This window comes from Stegodyphus dumicola, chromosome 1 (assembly GCF_044657685.1).
Source record: "Stegodyphus dumicola isolate Sdum_Otavi_A_Nest chromosome 1, ASM4465768v1".
NCBI lineage: Eukaryota > Metazoa > Arthropoda > Arachnida > Araneae > Eresidae > Stegodyphus > Stegodyphus dumicola.
The window spans coordinates 70,419,701-70,440,131 of record NC_140768.1 but is presented as its reverse complement, the minus strand read 5'-3'; the positions used below and the strand labels follow the sequence as shown (position 1 = coordinate 70,440,131).

The 20,431-nt window shown below is 33.3% G+C and overlaps 1 protein-coding gene across 2 annotated transcripts in view; it reads right to left on the bottom strand.

Annotated features, from left to right (window-relative positions):
- The window catches only part of LOC118189843 (1-phosphatidylinositol 4,5-bisphosphate phosphodiesterase classes I and II-like), a 783,373-nt gene that overhangs the window by 96,992 nt on the left and 665,950 nt on the right, over positions 1-20,431 (bottom strand). For both annotated transcript variants that reach the window (XM_085816200.1, XM_085816205.1), the window contains exons 18-19: positions 10,854-10,905; positions 6,733-6,887 (exon numbers count right to left, since the gene is read on the bottom strand). In XM_085816200.1, coding sequence (XP_085672326.1) covers positions 6,733-6,887; positions 10,854-10,905 — 207 coding nt within the window. The remainder of the gene's footprint in view (positions 1-6,732; positions 6,888-10,853; positions 10,906-20,431) is intronic.

Here is a 20,431-nt window from a genome sequence, read left to right as displayed (position 1 = left end):
CAAAGAACCCGTTTCCACTGATCTACGGTCTAATTTCGATGTGCTTTGCACCACATTAACCAAGCAGCGCGGTTGGACTTTGTGATCAAAGGCTTATGGGCAGCAGCACGACCATGAAAACCAAGCAGATGTGCTTCCTTACGGATGGTATTCATTGAAACAATACTCCAGGATGCCTGTTGAAACTCCTCGCGGATGAGGGCAATCGGTTGGGTGCGGTTCTTCCGAATTTCTCTGGACAGCACTCGTCGGTCTCTGTATCCCAGTTTCGTTGGTATGCCGACTCGGGGCACATTCCGACAATCACCGCTCACCTTCCACTTCTTAATCACATAGGCCACTGTCGATATTGGGTACTTCAGATCGCTAGATATGTCCCTTAAGGATCAGCCACATTTGTGATAATTATACCTTTCTCGAAATCAGAGAACTCCGAACTGCGAGGCATCTTGCATGCGACTAAAGCCGATGCTGTTTCCTACACGATATATACCGGGGGAGTCCGTGACGTACCTTGGGACCGCAGATATCGTCATTTGCATTAGGTGTCCAAATACTTATTGGTAGTCAGTGTATACCATATGATCCTATGATTACGCAGTCAGTTGTGGTACATGTATTGAATATTATTACTTTGTTTTTTTTAACATTTTTTATGCATTACAATGAAGCATCATATTCTTTATGACGTATAATACGCTATCATACGAATTTTCAAATGATGTCAGGAGTAAAATAATACATTACTCTCAATCCAACTCAACTGGCATCGGGTACTTCTGCTAGTGTTAAAATAAAACTGAACTACTATTGACATGTAACATAGAATCCAATCAGGATTTCTCACAACATGCGTGATTAAACAGCAACAAAGTAGCATTAGAACCAATCCGTATTATTGACAAATGCACATCAGAACAAACAAAAGCAACAATAATAGATAATAATTAATAGATAAAACAGAAGAAAGCTCGATTTAATTTTATTGTAGCATTACGAAGAGGAAGGAGGGTAGACGGCATAAATGGAAAATGACGAGGAAGATGCTACTGGTCGAAAGCGAAAGACCCTTTGAAAAAAATCAGGTAACTGTTTTCGGGGACATCTTCTTTTATCTTTCTTTATACCACTCGTTGAGACTCACTAGGCCTCTGTATCATTCAAAATATTTTCAGTGTCATTGATATGTTGTTGCTTACGTCTTCAAATACTTTTAAAGTGAGAACTTGCATTGTTTCTGAAAAGATTTATGCTGTAGCTTGCTACTGATTTATGAAGTTTATATCGCTTATGGAAATGAAAGTCAAAACTTTGTATCTTACTTTCATTTTCATAAATTTCGTGGAACTGAGAAATTAGGATAATTTTTTTTTCCTTCTTCTAAGGGCATTTTCTCCGCAGTCGCTTTTTGTTGCTACTTGTGAAGCTGTTCCAATTATTTCTTCTTAAGACCAAATTAATGGTCTAGTAGCTTCTACATTGTTAAGTTCGATGTTCATGACTTTCTCTATAAACATAATACGAGTAACATAGATAACAAAAATAAATTCAAACCTCTGCCTGGAGCATAATTTGGGAATAATACGTCTTCATTGTTCAATTCGATACCCATGGTTTTGTCAAAAGGCATAATAGCACAGATAACAAAACAGACCTTAAGTGTCGAAGACCTCTAAGTCTGTCTGCAGCACACTTTAGGCATAACACGTCTTCATTGCTGAGTTCGATACACGATTTTGTCTGGAGACATGAAAGCACAGATGACGAAAAATATCCAATGTAAAAGACTTACAAATCGCTACCTGCAACATAATAGGATCACAACTTCTTCCAAGGCGAATTTGTGCTTTATTAATTATTGCTGTTAAGTTATCCCTATTACTGTCTGCCTTTATTAATGAGAGTTATACAATAGAAAATGTTAAAATGAGGTTTCCAGAAACACTTGAGTGCTTATTATGTGGCATACGTTACCTTATAATGTAGAGACATTATATATCTTTTTGGAAGCAGACAGGATGAAAAATATGCAACGCCTTCGCAGGGAATCGAACCGCAGATCTCTTAATAACGCGCTGAGCGTGCAGATCACTACACCACAAAGGCTCGTCAAGAAGGTGGGAGAAATATCTTATACACTCCCCCTTTCTAAAGGGCAATTGGGGTTTCTTAGGGGACCCAATCGCCAAATCCTGGGTGAGGATAATCATCATCCTTTTAGTTCGGGCGCCACTGTAGAGATATTAGGATTTTTTTGGAAACAAAAGAAATGAAAAATTTTTATCGCCTTCGCCGGGAATAGAAACACAGACCTTTCACTTACGCGCTGAGCGTGCACACCACTACACCACGAAGGTTCGCCATGAAGATGGGAGAAATAACCTTATAACAATACTTTTGTAAATCGTAGCTTGGCGATGTGTGTGTTTCCATGACCTTTTGTCATCCGGGATGTAGTTTCCTCAAATAATTTGATCCTGAAGTGAGGTGTTTGGAATCTTAAGTTCCACTCTACTGATCGTGTTTAAGTGTGTCGAAATCTCAAAAGGAACATCGCCAGCGTTGTTTGAATGATCTTATATCTATAAGCCTTACGTTGCTTTGGAAACCGAGTACCATATTTCTATATACGATGGATTGAAAAGTATAATTTTAAAAATTTTTTTGATTTAGAGACTATGAAGTGAAACGTCCAAGTTAATGTTACATATTATTTAGGGGAAAGTGAGTGGATGATTTAAGTCATCATTTTGCTTAAAATGCAGAATGGAAATTTGTTAAGACTAGTAATTTTAGTAGATCACTTGTAGAGACATTAAAGGCTAGTTTCTTAACATTTCATTAAAGTAATATCTAGGAAACCTCACAGAAATGACTGTTTTTCATTCTTTTGAATGAAATATAAACATGTTTAGTAAAACTGTTTTCTGTTTAAGAAGTTTACTAATATATGCTAAAAGCGAGTTAATGAGGCGCGGCTATGAAACCAACCCTCTGGCTTAAAAAGTGAATAATTAATAAGAGTGTTAATAAATATTTTTATCAAACAGACTTGGCCATTGCTTATTTCTTTTAAATGCCGAGAAACTACAAAATGGAAACAAAAATAAATTTATGCAGTCTAAAAGCCTCAAACACATAATGGCAGAACTTAAAATTAAAAAAAAAATAAAATAGGCATTCAGGGCTTTTGAATCGCCGTAAATGAATTATGAAAAAAAATCCTTTCTTCCGAATTCTTTTTTTCAATTATGAGCGTCATTACTTTTAGAATGGAGAACTGTCCGCAAATGTCAACTCTCCTTTTTTTTTTATTCTGAATTTCTTTGAAAGCTATAGTACAAATAACTGCTTTGATTTTAAAAGTAAAATATTTACACTATTTGTACTAAAGCTACATTGCAATTATAATACTTTTTGTTTCCTTTTAAAAGCAAAACCACTCAGCAGAATTTCCCTAATTTTTCTTATAAAATTTTCTTCAGTCACATAGAATAAAACGTGACGTCGCATGCGTTGAACATCAAAATTCAGTTAAGGAGTACTTCTAATTTTAGTCGTTAAATGCTTTATGAAAAAAGCACATGCAGTCATAGAAGTAAAAACGTGATTTTTCTCGAAATTTTAAACATCTGAAACTTTTTTAAAAAATGATGTTAAAATTTCTGACAGCTTTTTTCAGTGTCGCTGTGAAATTTAAAGATCACTTTAAAACCTTTTTCTACAAAACGTGTCATTTTCTTCGATTTGAAAGCAAGTTAATTTAAAATCTGTGAAATAACTTTTTTTCAAAAAACATTTTCAGAATTGCTAGGAAATATAAGAAAGCAAGTTGGAAATGGCACAATTTTTTGCTTATATATGCGTTAAAAAAACGTTAGAACGTGGAACAAAATAAAAAGGAAAGCTCGTATCAATTTATGCTGCGTAGTCAATAGAATATATTCAGAAACTTTTAAAAATAGAAATGAACTGATAAAATTTAAACAGCTTATGCAAATATTTTAAACTACAGCATTCTGAACTGGCTATAAGAACAGCTATAAGATTTAAATATCAACATTCAGAATTTTCACTAACAATATCTATAAATTCACTAACAATATCTAAAATGAGCGGTTAAAGCCACTGAAAACTGGTAGTGCGATCTGGGGTTCGAGTCTCGGCGAACGGGCTGGCTGCATGGGCGTTTTCGTGGTTTTCCCCATGTGTAACATGGATACGAGCCAGTTTCCCTTAAAAAGACCTCCACGGGGCAACCCTCCGTTTCCGTGTCGTGCCTAAGGGCGGAGCACGTAATAAGCAAAAAGAAAAAAATATGTATAAGCTCTCCTTTGGCTAACCAATAAAAAAACTATTTTTAACTATCATGAAGTGACGCCCCGTCGGTACAGCGGTTACTGATGCTGACTAGCGTATCGAGTGCCCTGGATTTCCGAAGATGACATGAATGTTTCTACGTGCAAAATGTTTGTGCGTAATGGAGCACTCAAAATACACTGCCAGCCGAAAGTCGTGTTTAGAGTTTGGGGGATTAGGGAAGAGAAGTAAGAGATCTTCGTACTACCCCCGAAGTTACAAAATTGGGACGGAAGCTAGCAGTCATCGAATTCCGGCGACACCTAATATACGGAATGTGCAGGTAACGGTCTAAGCTTCAGTCTGTACCTAAAATTATGGAGTTGTAAAAATTCTAAGTTAGAAATGTATGCTTAAAATGACTTTGCAGTAATGCCAAGTATGCATATTCCAATATGCATATTTATTCAACTTTAACTGATGGCTAAAATTTAAACCTACGTAGAAATTTATTAGAATACCATGGTACAGAAATTTAATGGCGAATATATTGTGAAGGTTTCGCGACATTTTCATGAAGCAATTCGCAGGAAATGATCTCAATTGTGGTTAAATAAAGCATGGATTTTACGCCATTACAATGCATTTACTCTTTCTTCTCTTGCTGTTTGTAGATTTTTGATAAAAAACTTAACAACGACGACTCCTCAAATTCTGTATTCTTTAATAAGGTACCGTGTGACTTTCTCTTACTTCCACGGTTAAAGGTGCTTCTTCGTAATTATTTTTTGAGTTCACTGGGGCAATAAATAAAAATTCTTTGCAAGATCTGAATTCAAGTGTTTTGCCATTATCGATTAAACAAACAAAATGGGATTAATTGCCACATCTTATAATAGACGAAACATGGCCACCAAGCCATTTCAATTAAAATATACATATTTCCTTCCAATTCAGGATTTTCAGCTATACTGATAATTTACTTCTGTATTTAATTAAAACAAACTTTTTGTAGCTATTTTTCATTAATTCTTGTATCACTTCAACAATAGATCTCAAGAGGAAAAATATCAGTGATTCTAATCTATTTGACTTAAACAAATAATTTTCTAACTTTGCTATAATGAAATATTTCAATGAATAGTATTTTCATGATTATGAAAGCCTCCGTCTCTCAAATATCGGTCAAGGTCCTGGGAAATTTCTACCTAGCCAGAAACATTCAAATCAATTGATGGCAAATTCAGAATTAAGTAGAAATAATCCGAATCTGCCTAGAAGCACACTTTTATACTGTTGGATAGGTGTGCGTCAGCAGGAAGTTTATCCCTCTATTGCAGGCACTTCAAATATCCCGATTATTGGAAACCTCACATAGGTAACCTCAGCTGTGGTCACTGGTGTGGGAAATGATTGTGTATAGTAATATTTCCGATCCTAACCTGATAAATGTGCGATGGGAAGCACTATGTGAAGTGATGTGAGTATATTAGATGGATGAAGCCGCATGGGCAGGAGCTAAGGAATCCGGGAGAGAGAGGGTGTGATATAGCGATTGGCTGGCGTCAGTCAGGTGAGTGATCACCCTTCCAAGTACTGATCGGTGCTAGTGCTGCTTGAAAACAGGAAGGAAGGGAAAATTGAGATAATTATTAAAATGAGAGACAAAATAGTTCAATATCATATGTGAAAATATGTGTTGGATAGGGACGCAGTCAAATCTACCTTTAGTAGATCATATTTAATATTACGTAATTAACTTGTGTCTTTAGTGGTTGCCTTATTAAAGAAGTTGTTATTGAGTCTCCGATGAATGTTTTAATATCCTCGAATTTTTAGATTTTATGTAGGTCAGATGTATTAATCTGATGCATGTTCATGTATGAACCATGGGGCCCATGTAATTTTTCAAATGAAATTGTTCTGGAAAGTTAGTAGTTTAATAAAATCAGCGCACCAGGCTAGGGAAGCATAAGTGGGAACTGGGGTAAGAATGCAGGTGTATATTCGCCTTTTCCTTGCGAGATCAAATATAGATGTCAAACGAAGGGTGTTGTTCCTGATAGTAGTTTCCTGATATTCCGGTTGCTTTTTCAATGGCAAAAAGAATGTCTGGATTGTTATGTCGCTTTGGTTACCAGCGGCACCTTTTCATTAAATAGAAGCCAACTAGAAGATAGCGGTTTAAATTCTGGTAAGGTCACAGTGGACTTGCATAGAAATGGGGGAACCAGGATTTAATACCCAACAAAGGTACAGTTAATTTTCCAAGCTTCTTGTTCAGAAACTTTTAGTTATGTGAACAACATTTGTGAAAAGTTCATTTAAAAGCATATTTCATCATTTAAATCGGATATTTAAAAATTTGTATTTATCAGCTAGCGAAGAGGTATCACATCTTATTATGTAAAAGAACATATGCTATATAGTCACCTTAACACTGACGGTTCCAGCAATGATCCCGTCCACTGTAGATTCGATAAAAGGATCGAACTTCCTGTCAGTTCTTCGCATGAAATCTGGTTTCAATAGGTACCCGCATCGCCCGTTGTATTCGAATATACCCAAGTTGAGCTGCATTCCTAGATCTGCAGAGAGTTGAAGATTAAGAACATGTCTTATTGTGTAAAAATATGAAAAATAATATTTAATAACATTTTCAAGAAAAAATCAGTACTATTAATAGAAGAAAATGACTGTTTTAAATGCAGAAAATGCATGCTTTATTGAAATTTTATTTTAAAGGAGCAAATAATTAAAAATTCGGTATTGCAAAATCTTTTTGAATAATCGGAGGAGAAAATGAACTAAAATTTAAATGAAGAATATCGAACAGAGATAAAATTCTACAGTCCCTTTACCAAGTACATCAGTGACCGAATGAAAAAACCCTGAAAACATTTTTTTTCAACAAAAAGTGAATTCCCGATGCCATAATAGATTGACTGTACCGTATATGTAAAACAAACACGAATTTCTTTCGCAGAACAATTTAAAATTTAGGCATGTTTCCTAGGATACATAGCCCTCAATCATTCTAATCATAAAAGGTTACTCTCTTAACACTGTTAATCCATCATTCAAGAAAGTAAAAATCTCAGAATACCCATCAAAACAGTTTGCAGTAACATGGCGATTTCTAAGAAAACTGCTTTCTTTTCACGCGAAAAAAAATGAGGAATACGGCGAATTTATTAAAAATAAAATATCTTGCCTTAAAATGCATTCCTTGGTTAAAGCATGCGCAGTATTTTCGTTCCAAACTTTTAAGCCCAAAGGAGCGTTAGCCCAGGATGACTATTAATTTCGTTTTGGTATTTTGCGTTGGTTCAGTATAAAAGTCTGAATTAATTTTCAAATGGTTACCACCAAATGTTACAGCTCTGCATTATATTTAGAGAAATTAAATAATGAAGAATCTGCATGAATATATGTATGTTTCTCGCACTGTGATAAAACAACGATACCTAGAGTCATTAATATTTGAATAAGGTAGTCCTCCACTCGCATATGGGCATCTGGAAGCCCAAATTTGGAATTTGTTTTATAAACTGCTTCAAATTTTGTAAAACTTTAACGAATTTTAGATTCAAAAATCAATGATTTTAATGTGTTCCATTAATACTAACATCGCGTGCCTCTTCAAGCACGGATATTTTATGCGCGAGGTTTCGTTTTTCGTGATATTGCTGTCGAATAAAATTTTATGCGGTTTAAGTGCGAAGAGCATGATATTTAATAAATAAAGCTAACAGACAAAACGTTAAAAAAACCCTCAGTTTTTTTTTAATCATCATCAGTAATGCTAGCGGTGTGATTCCGTAGCAATTTTCGCAAACATTTAAGAAATGTGTTTAACTGAAATATGTTAAGCCCAGTTAACAGTATACGACTTGTGAAATGTATTTTAGTTTTATAACAGTTACTTTAAATTTTAAACCCTTTCCTTTCATTTATTGTTTCCCACTTACAATTCCCTACCAGAATTAGGTTTTAGAATCATGATCGATGTAAATGAGGTAGAAGGAGTATTTAGGACAGGTTCAGATTACTTCAGGAGTAGAACTTAGGAGCCCGAAGCGGCGCGTGTTTGCCGTCAAGCTATTTCGTTATTAAACCTACTACTCTCAGCCGTATTGTATTACGTGCCTGTTGATAATCAATGGCTAATTTAATTCATCGTCAACTACGTTGGTTACTTGTGTATAGCTTCGGCTAAGTTACTTTAGTTTAGTATTCGATTAGTTTCTTGTTTTTCTGGGACGCTTTCCTGTACGCCACAGAAGGTGTGGTCTGTAAATATTTTTTGAGTGAAAAATTGGGTATTTTAACCCTTCTCTAGACTTTGTCGTTAAATACTCAGAGCAGCGATAAGTAGCTACGCAGTTCAATAGGTTGCATTTGTTCGGCATAAACAAAGTGATGAGGAACGTTATAGACTAATTTTACATGTCTTATCCAAGAATAAATTTCGCCTAACATATAGCGTTATATATCTTTTTTGATATTCAAATTATTAGCCAAAAGGGTGCTAGCTCAAATGGGCTATTAATTTCAAAACATTATTTGGCTGCGTATCATTTTGAATGTCTTAGTCACTTTTTAAATTATTGCCACGAAATATTATCGTCGTGTGTTTCTTTTAAAGAAATTAAATAGTGAAGAATCTGCCTGAATGTATGCATGTTTCTGTGAAAAAACGATGGTTCCTACGACCATCAAATTTTGAATAATAGAGTCCTCTACCCTAACATGTGAACATGGAAGCCCGAATTTTGAATTTCGAATTTTATAAAACTTCCTTCCTTGTACTTATATTCATATCTCAGCACATCTTCAGATTCAATCGACAGTGAACAAGAATACTGAGAAGTCTCAAAGTTTACCTCACTACCTCCAAGGGATATTAGCTCTTTAGACTCTTTGAAATGAAATAAATATTTGTTTAATAAATGAAGGTAAATACGTGTGAGGATTCGCTGTAAATCAATTAAAATATGATCAGAATTCTGTTCGGAAGATTTGTGATTTGCTTATTTCTAACGAAATAAGATTCACAAATATATTTCTTTTATGTTTTATTTGCTTTAAAATGTTGTTAAAATTTGTGACATAGTATAAAGGAGTAAAATATAAAAAGAAGTTAGAAAGTTAGATAACCTGCAAATCTGGACTAAAAAAAATTTCCAGTAGAGTGAAAAATAAAAGAAAGCCTCATGCTTTAAATGCACATAAAATTTAGAATGAATAATTTTGTTTATATTTTGAGAAAAATAAAATAAGATTTTTAATTTAGAAAAATATTAGAAAACAGTCTATATTTTATTAAAAGGTATTTGCTCAATAAGCGCGTAAATACTGATGGAACCAATTCAAAATACAGTGGCAGCATTAAGTAAATTTTAAAAAGGCTATTACGGTATTACCTAAACTAATTTGTATCTCATATTTGAAAGCAGTTTGAACAATCTTTCCTCCAAAGAATTTATTTATAAGCCATTTTGAATTTCTAAAAAACAAGAGATTGTAATGCTAGAGGCAACAATATTAATTTTTCTATAATTTTAGAAACTTTCATTAATATAGGATTAGAAGGTCACTTATTTGTTGTCTAACACGAGAAATCGAATTTATTGCATGCAAACTGAATATAGACAAACACCTACAAAATTAATAACAGTTTTCAGGAAAGTTACAAACATTATATTTAAAAAAGCTACGATTTTTTAGAAATCAATTAGCGAGTTGAAAGTTAAAAAGAGAGATACATAAGTTTAAGAAATGTGAAATCATTATTTCAATTTTGCAGTATAAAACACTTTTCACTCTGACTAAGGCCTAAACTGGGATTTTGTTTTGTAACAATGACCTTACATTATAGAAAAATCTTAATGTAACTCTACCTAGAAATATCATATAAATTGTTATTTTAAGGATAATTCTTCATATTCAAATTACAAGTGAGATAAAAGGCACTTTTTAATTAAAAAAAACCCTAGTTTTAAACAGCTACCGATATACCATAAAATATGAATGACAAACAGAGATTCTAATCTTGTGCTTCAAGCATTTGTAATGCAATGTATATATTTGCAATGCAATACCTTGCAATGATTTTACTAAACACATGATGAGCAGCAAAAACATTACATACGGAGAACACTTATGTAGATAGATTATCATACAATTAGAAGTAACTACTGAAATAATTATACTATTGAAATAATTATGTTGTTAAAACTGCATGTAAATCTTAAAATAGTTAGAATTTTAAAATAAACCAAGAATAAGCTGGTTACTTTCTTTGTAATACAAACTTTGCCTCTTTTGAAAGCAGCTGAATAATTCGGAAGTTTCTAATAGTCTATTTTAAGAAAATCACTTCTAATATCTGTCTTTTGATTATTTAATTATTACTCAACTAACCCAAAGCTTATCATAGTAACAACTGTAACAGCTAACAAACCGAAATAAAAGTATAAATAAAAAGTAATGCACAAAATAATTTTCAAAAGCAATGTTTGAAAATAAAAAAAGAAGTTGAAGTTTATTACCAAGTGTCTGGTAATTGAGGGCAACCATCTGACATCCAGCATTCCAAAACACCTGAAAATATTAAGCAAATCTTGAACATAGTTCACCAGCAATTAAATGAATTATTTCAGAACAAATGGAATATAACTGTAACAGGGAAACTGTCAAGGATAATAAAAATTAAGTTCATAAACTTGCATAATATATACTGTTGGATAAAATATTCGTGAGAACAATGTTGATTTATAAGCCTTCACAAAAGTGAAACTTTTGAAAAGTTATCAACAAATATATCATTACCATATGGCACCATTTTTCATTTTCAAAAAATGACATTCCGTACTTTGGTAACTAACGTCATATTAATCAAAAATTATAAGTTAATTAGTTATTTTGGTGTTAGAAATACATAGAATCTTTTTTTTTTTTTTTTTTGTTTAGTTTTAGATCGCGTTTTGATAGTACAACACTAATCAATAACAACGAATACAAAACTTTTTCGACCATTTTGCTCCAACTTAAAATCCCTAAAGGGATAAATTTCTGTATGTTTTTTTCGCGCGGAGGATAATATAATTAGAACAGAACAGAATGATGCAATAGAAAGATACATTGGGATATAACTATTTGTTTGAATCATGTTGCTATTGTTTATAATAAATAATCAAAAGCACCTTGTTAAAAAATAAATGACTCGACACTTGAAAACTGAAGACACTACATTGTTAGCGATCTCCGAACGTGTTTGACGCTACCCGAAGTTTCTAATTCATGACCATAGAATTGAGGTATGTCCCTTTAGAATTAGTTTTAGAGGTGTGCTTTTGTATGTCATAGGAAGTTTTGAATTTATAATGGTGGTTTGATATCCTTTTCCTGGGGGCTGGGACATATATTTCCCCCGCGTTTACTGTATAAACTCATTAGTTATTTTTAAGTAGAAGACATGAAAAATGTGCAATGTCTTCGCCGTGACTCGAAACTGGATCTCTTGAATACGTGCCGAGTGTGTTAACTGCTACATTACGAAGGCACGCTGGAAGGAGGGAGACAATGCATTATATACTACCCCCTTTTAAAGGGCGAATGGGGATTAGGTAACACAGACGACAAATCCTGGTGATGAAGAATCATCATGCACCATCTTTTAGTTCGAGCCCCACTGTAGAATCATTGGTTTATTTTGAAGTAAGAGACATGAAAAATGTACAGTGCCTTCCGGGACTCGGACCTGGACCTCTCGAATATGTGCCAAGTGTGCTAACCGTTACACCACGAAGGCATGATGGAAGGAGGGAAAAAATTTTAAATGTGTCTCAAGAAGCTTTATTAATCTATCTATTCTAAAATGTACTAATTAATATGAAATAGGAACCGTAAGGGCTTGTCGATTTGTTTTTCTGCTCCTTCCTATTAAAATAGTTGACTGAATGGCCGCATTCATAAAAAATTGTTCCTACAAAAAAAAAAAAAAAAAGATATTTAGTTCTAAATTGACTAGAAAACTAATTTTGAAAATAGAAGTATTTTATGTAAGCATGGAGTGAAAGTTGAAATACTATGGAAGAAACGAAACTGTGTAAGAGAGCTCTTTTTGTAACCTTTTAAAGATAATTGAAGATTCAATAAGCAAATCTTTAAATGAAATTAAGAGTAAAGAAGAAAACTGGATGATCTTAACAACTAGAAAAACCAGTTGATTGAAAAGATTAAGAATCTTAACGATTTAGATAATGAAATAGGCATAGCTGATAATAGGCATATGTGAGTTAGAAAGCGATATTACGTAGAGTGAAGAATACCAGGAACGGAAAGTTTAAAGGAAAAAGGATATGTATACACACAAATAGAAAATTTTCTTAACGTGGCTTTCCAAAATGAAATTCGGGTTAATAATTCGAGAGAAAATATTAGGCTTGATAAACGCGAAGTAAGAAACGAAAGTAAGTGTAATTAATCTTCCGAAATTAAGGAGTTTTATGGCGACTAGTTCTTGGTTAGGTTTCTGGAATTTCTTCGAAATAGCTATTCATAATAATGATTTGTTAAGTATGGTTGTGAAGTTTTCTTATTTGAAAGCATTTTTAGGAGGTACTGCCTTATCAGCAGTTTCGGGATTTTCGTTAACAAATAAAAATTATGATTCCTCAATTAAGTTATTAAAATAAAGATTGGGAAGGTTATATTTGATTATAAGCTCACTCAGGAGTAAACTGTTGTTGATTGAATCCTTTAAGACGTGCGTATTGCGAAGAATGTATGGTACAAGTAAAATTCAAATTCCATCTTTTAAAGGCTTTAATTGCTACAGCAGGCACTTGCAGTAGTTAACTTTGCTGGTAATATTACAAAAAATTCAGAAGACTTAAATTTGTATTAAAATAGACAATTCGAATCCCGTGAGTCATTTGGGATAGAGCACTTAGTTGATTTTTTAGAAAAGAAGTAGGAATAGGAGAAGCATCTACTTTATTATCAGATTTAAAAAACTTGAGACGAAATAAAATTTCGGTTAATTATAAGGTAACGAGTCAAAAGTTTCAAAAATTATGTAGACTCGAAATGAAACATTTCAAAAGAGTGCATTCCAACAGTGGCTACCTAAACAGCTGTAGCAAATGAAATATGTTGATTTGTTCAGATAAATCTCACGTAACTCAGAAGTGTCTTTTGCTATTAACCGAAGAAAGAAATTCGTTAAAAACATAGGGATGGTGTTACATTTTCTTAAAATGTAGACGTATATCAAAATTTTGCGATACGTTTGAACTGACAACAAATTCAGTCAAATCAAATAGTAAAGAAACGGAAAGCTTGTAGAGCCATTAGGATTTTTGGAAGCAGGCAAGATGAAACCTTCGCCGCGAAGCGAACCACGGACCTCTGAAATACCGGCTCAGTGTGCTGACCACCACACCACGCAGGCTCGCTAAGTAAGTGGGAGAAATACCTTATATACTCTCCTTTTAAAGGGCGACTGGGGATTTTAGGGGACCCAATCGCCAAATTCTGGGTGTGGAGAATCCCCATCCAACACCCTTTCAGTTCAGGCTCTATTGTAGATACATTAGGTGAATTGCAAAAGCTGGAGAGATGAAAAATCAGCAAGCGCCTTCGGCGGGAATCGAACCCAATCGAACCACGGACCTCTGAAATACCGGCTCAGTGTGCTGACCATTACACCACAAAGGCACGCTAGGAAAGTGAGAGAAATACATTATAAGCTTATTACCTATGGTACAGTCGTTGTATGGCTTAAAATTTGCGGAAATAAAAAATATTAAATTTGGAAATATTTATTTTATTAGTTATTCAATAAAGAATTAGTATTGCAAAAGTTCTTAAATTTTGTATTTTTGCTGCCCTTTCTAAAGCATACTCTATGAAACTTTACAATATTTTAAAAGATTTACTCTATTTCCGAAAGATGAAAGCTGCTTAAAAGCAAGGACTGAAATATGACCTTTTAAAGGGATGATTGATGTTCTTTGCATGCAAGAATGGCATAATACACAAGAAGATTTCTTTCATAATGTGAATACTAACTGCGAAGGTATAATTTGCAAGTCGTATTTTCTTAAAACGTGAAGGTTTAGAGCTTGAAAATATATTTCTTATAACTAAAACGGCAGCTTAGGAAATTGAAAATTGCTTAAATTACTCGCAAATGTAAAAAAATCAGGTTTTAAAATTGCATTTTCTTTTGTAACATATTTTTTGATTGCAAGAGCAAAAAATATTTAGCACAAGCAGATTAAACGTACAGTAAGACCCCGCTTAACGCGGGGGATATGTTCCATCAAAGTAGAGCGTAATGCGAAACAGCGCTAAACGAGGCTATCTTAACAAAATAATGGGGTTAGAGAAAGATGTGTAGAAAACTGGTTAGGTATTAAATTTAATAATATTTTTTTTAAATAAAAATAAAACCAAACATTTATTTCTTTCAAAAATAAAAACAATATAAACGAATATACTTATAAAAACAAATAAAATTCTTAGTCAGTCACATCATTCAGTCTATTCTGTGTTTCCAATTTTCTGCCTTTTTGTCAAGAAGGCAACTAATGCAGTTTGCGTTTTCCTTTTGCATTCTGTTAGAAGTTGTTGATAAGTGGATAAAGCGTCTATAACACCCCGTCTTGCTTTTGAACTCGTGTCAAAATTTGGATCATTTTCAACAAATTGGTCCATAATTTCAGTTATAGTGGTCAAACTCCTTTTTACAAACGCCATCGAAAGTTCTTTTTGCTCTTCTTCGAAATCAATACTATCAATATTTTTGTTTTCTTCTTGCTCAGTTAATTCCTTGAGCTCACCATTAGAAAGACTAGCTGCTGTTTCTTGGACTATTTCTTCGACGTTTTCCTTATTTACCTCATCTAAACCGGCTTGTTTCGCTAATTTCACTATTTCTTCGACGTCTTCCTTATTTACCTCATCTAAACCGGCTTGTTTCGCTAATTTCACTATTTCTTCCACTATTTCATCCATATCGACAGAGTGCCCAATGTCTTCGCTCTTACTTAAATCTGGCTACATGTTCTTCCATACTCCTTTGAAAGATCTTTCTGTTATCTCATTCCAAGAAAGGTTTATGTTTTCTACAGCATTCATGATATTGTAGTTTTTCCAAAATTCTCTTATTGATTGCTTCTCTTCTCCGTCTGTTTATTCAAACATCTGCTTAAATGTTCGCCGCAAGTAATAAGCCTTAAAATTGGATATAACGCCTTGCTCCATTGGTTGGGTTAAGGCAGTTGTGTTAGGCGGCAAGAAAACCACTTCGACTGGAATGCATGTTGCTAAGTCTGAAAAGTTTGTTGGGTGGCTTGGAGCATTATCAATTAATAGTAGTGCTCTTTATTCAAGTTTTTATATTTCGCAATAACGTTTAACAGACGGGCAGAAATGTTCAGTGAATCAATCCTGGAAAATTTCCATAGTTATCCATGATTTTTTATTAGACTCCCAAATTACAGGTAAAGTTGATTTAGATATACGCTCTTGGGTTTTTGGAGTGGTAAACTAGTAGTGGTTTTAATTTGAAATCTCCGCTTGCGTTACCACCCAGTAGCAGTGTTAAGCGATCTTTTGCAGCTTTAAATCCTGATGCTCGTTTCTCTTCACGGGATAGAAATGTTCGTTTTTGCATTCTTTTCCAAAACAGGCCTGTTTCATCAACATTAGAAACCAATTCTGGAGGATAGTTTCCTTGTTCAATTATTGTTTTTAATGTCGCTGGGAATTCAGCCGCCGCTTTCGTATCACCACTTGCTGCTTCTCCTGTAATCTTTATGTTGTGAAGCTAATTTCGATGTTTAAATCTATTAAACCATTCTCGACTAGCAACGAAAGTTTCACTTATGTCACTTGCCTCAGCCTGAATGTAATTAAAAATTCTTCTAAGCTTTTTCCATTATGATAGATTGGCTTAATGGCATATTGCGTTCAATTTCGTCGTCAATCCATATAGACAGTCGTTTTTCCATTTCCTTTATAATGTTATTTCTACAACGGGTAACTCTAGTTGCAGAGCTTGACGTAGTTGCAGTTGCCGATGACAGTATTTTTCTTTATTCTTAAGAATTGTCCTTATTGTTGAAGTTGCCAAATTCAATGCAGCACTAATTTGGGATTGACGTTCACCAGAATCTAATCTTCTAATCACTTGCATTTTAGTTTCCAGTGAAATGATTTTTCTGGTTGCTTTCTTTTCTTGTTTTTTTATTATCACCTATGATAAAAACTAAAGATCTGTCACTGTATTAATCGTTATAGTATTATATAAATTTATATTTACAATAATATCAACAAATGTTTCAAATGATAAAAATGCGTCTGTACAGCACCGCACCAAACAAGAAACACAATTACACTGTTTCGGATATGTTATTTGGAAACCTCTAGCGCTGCGCACAATTTCGGGGAATCCCCGGGTTGAAATAAAAGAACGCTAAACCGAAACAGCGTTAAGCGGGGTTTTACTGTATTTATTACAAGAACACCCGTCCATCGCATGGGATTATCTTCTGTTATTATCGTCACGCGCTAAAGATAAAGTCACGCGCTATAAGATTGTGAAAGTAGGTTAAATATTGAATTTTCAGAATCGGAAAGTTTCATAACATTACATAACACCTTTTATGTAGTAAATATGCCATAACAGCATATATTGCTCCGCTATGATATGCACATAGCATTGTTTGAATGCAAAATGACGTTCAGTCCAGTATGCTGAATACTGTCTTGCTAAGAAAATATTGAAACATCCCACAAATTCTCCTAACTTAGTTTCAACTGACGTTTGCTTATTTATTTACCAGAAATAAAGATGAAATAAGTACAGTGATTGTCGGATTGTGCCATTTTACTACGCCGTAGGGACTTACGAACTCCCACAAAGTGAGCTCTAGGGTTGCTAACATATTTCTAAACTCTGTTAAGCATAGACAACGAATAGTGAAAGTTTTGAAAATAAATACAACCCTGGTCATATACCGAAAGTGAAATAAATATTTTCAAAGTAAATAATTTTATTGTTAATTGAGTGTCTAGAATAAAAAAAAAACTACAGAAACATTTCGACGACATTTTCGATAAAATGTGGATGGCTTTTTACAGAAACGGAAATCATGTCAGAAGAAAGGGTTAATGCTACAAAAATTCTACACATATTTGTTTAGTGCAATCTGTCAATAACTAACTCTTCCATACTTAATATGACAGAACTGAAAGTCTATTACATATAAAAATGAGCGTATAAAATCAACATCTTTTTATTTGAAGATGTTGATATTCCTAGGTTAAAAACAGAATTCAGTCCTCGGTACGTTCATAGTACTCGTAAATCATCCGCTTCTTTAAAAATACGTTAAAATGATATTAAGAAAATACTCAGAAACGACAGTCAGTGAGTCAAATGCAAAACTGAAGCAGGTAAATATAATTTTCTGTTAAGGATACTAATTAGAATATTCCTGATCTCAACTTCACTGATACCCTTTGAAAGAATATACTGAAGCGAAATAGCCTAAGTTGATTCATGAGAATAAGAAACGATGTATTCCATTAAAAAACAGAAAGCTACCGGGGAATTCCCAAGTAGTTCGTTGTATTTATTAGTCCAAAGGGATTTGAATCCCGAAGGACTATTAGTTTCGTTTTGGCATTTTGCGTCGGACTCATAAATGTCGGTTAACTTTTCAAACTGTTGCCACAAAATGTTAGAGTCCTGCATTATATTTGAAGAAATTAAATAATGAAAAATCTGCATAAATGTATGTATATTTGTCGTATTGTGATAAAACAACGGTACATAGAGTCATCGAATTTTGAATAACGTAATCCTCCAACGAATATGAGCATGTGGAAGACCAAATTTGAAATTTGAAATTTGTTTTATGATCGATTTCCTATTTTTTAAAACTTTGACGAATTTTTGATTAACACACTCAAGGATTTCAAAGCGAGCAATGGCAACGTTGTGCAGAAAAAACATTTTTATCTCCAGCGCGTGAGTCTCTGTATCGGAAATTCTAAAGATATGCTCGTTTTAAAACTATTTTGCGATATTGCTGTTGCACTGGATCTTATGGTTTAAGTGCGAGGAACATGATATTTAATAAAGAAAGGTAACACACAAAATGTTAAAAAACGCCCCTTTGGACGTAATTTAAAATCTGAAACATTTCAGATTTTGTTTTGAAAGTTTTTTTATCCGAAGTGCTCTATTCCTAATGCGAAAAAAATTCTTCTTTTATATATTGTACGCTTCATAAATCAAAGAACGAAACAAAGCCTTTCACCTTTCATTGCCCATAAAATAATAAAGGAAAAATGTGAGCTACAGAATTTTCATACGTGATATCTTTGGATATATCATCGTGATATAAAAGAAAAATATGATTAAAATGTTTTTCATAATTGTGAACAATTTTCAAGTATTCCGAAAGCCTATAAAATACTCTTCAGTTTTCCAAGACCATATCAAACTAATGAATATTCCTGAGAGCAGGCTAAATAAAGAATTAAAATCACCCTGTAGATGTGTGAACGACTTCAGGAAAATAAGGTTAGGAATTAGACAATATGAATCATATTAATGCACAGTAGATTATGCACATGAATTTGAACGCCTTGTATAACGCATATACAGAGAATTAATTGCTATAAGGAAAGAAATTGAGAAAAAATAGATAAGAAATAAAAGAAAAGCAGTTAAAATTAATCGTATGGGAAAAAGCAATTTTATACAGATTCGAACAGATACCGATTACAAATATAACTTAGCTTTTAAGTGGAAATTATCTCCCGAATTATTTGCTATATTGTTGGAATGTTTGACTATGCCCCCCACTCCCTAAGAAAAAAATTATACTATGAAGAAACCACAAAAGCAGGTTTTACTTATAAAAAGGCAAACAAAACCAAGTTTTTTCCCTAGCGAAATTGTCACCAAATTTATATTCCTTTAACAACTTTTCTAATACTTATTAAATTACACTCGGTTCTTGCAATCTAATCAATGCATAATGCTTTAAGAAACATAAAGAGCAGTTTTGAATATCAAGTGGACCTAGATCCCCACAAGGGAAATACTGCATATACAAAGCTACATCCACCCAAACTTACGTAATTAGAAATCGGTTACTGAGTCATTATACTAATAGCATAATACAGACTTCAGTAGCAGGAAAGAGCTGAATTTTTCGTTGCCTTATTTACTTCGCTGTAATGGATACAAATAATTATTTGCCTCTTTTCAGATTAACTAGGAAACTAAATGTTATCAAATTTTTCCTTTTCTGAATTATTCAACATGAAAGAAAAATTTTCTAAATAAAATTCCTCGCTCTCGCAAATTTTGATCGTCATAACTTTGTAAAATAAGAAGTGCATTTAATTTTCTAAATAAGATTTAAATCATTAGCAGTTGTAAAATTTAATAGCTATGAACTTATAATATAAAATATTATTTTACCAAACTCATCTGTGAAATAAACAGCGAAACAGGTGTATTATCTGGCATTTCGTTAGAAACTTCCTTTTGAAAGTTTGTATTAATGTTGATAAAATACGCTAAACTGAAACCGAAATTTAACAACATTTGGGCTTAAGACTTTTAAAATACTACTACTAATAACAATAAAACAGCACAGCAACAGTAATAACTACAATGATAATAATAACGCTATTAAACAAGGAATTTGATAGAATGGAGAGGAAAATTGATTAAAATAGTGACAAAAATCTAAATACCAAAAATAAATACTGCAAATTAAAGAAAAAAAATTATGAAAAGGGAAAAGAGCTAAGTTAATAAATAAACATAGTTCCAAGTTTAAAAGAAACACGTGTTATTTTTTACAAAACTTCGTTTTATTACTTCCTCGTACTAATGAAGTATTGTAATCGCGAAATATTTCGGATATCATATTTCAACGAAAAAATCCATTTTGACCGCTATCGAATGCAATTTAACGATGTTTTTGCGTGGCATCTGTACGTAAGGACAGAATAACGGACCCTTCCCCCCCAAAAAAAATTATAAAACTGATTTAAAATGAACTCTGAAGAGAATTTTTCGTGACGTCTG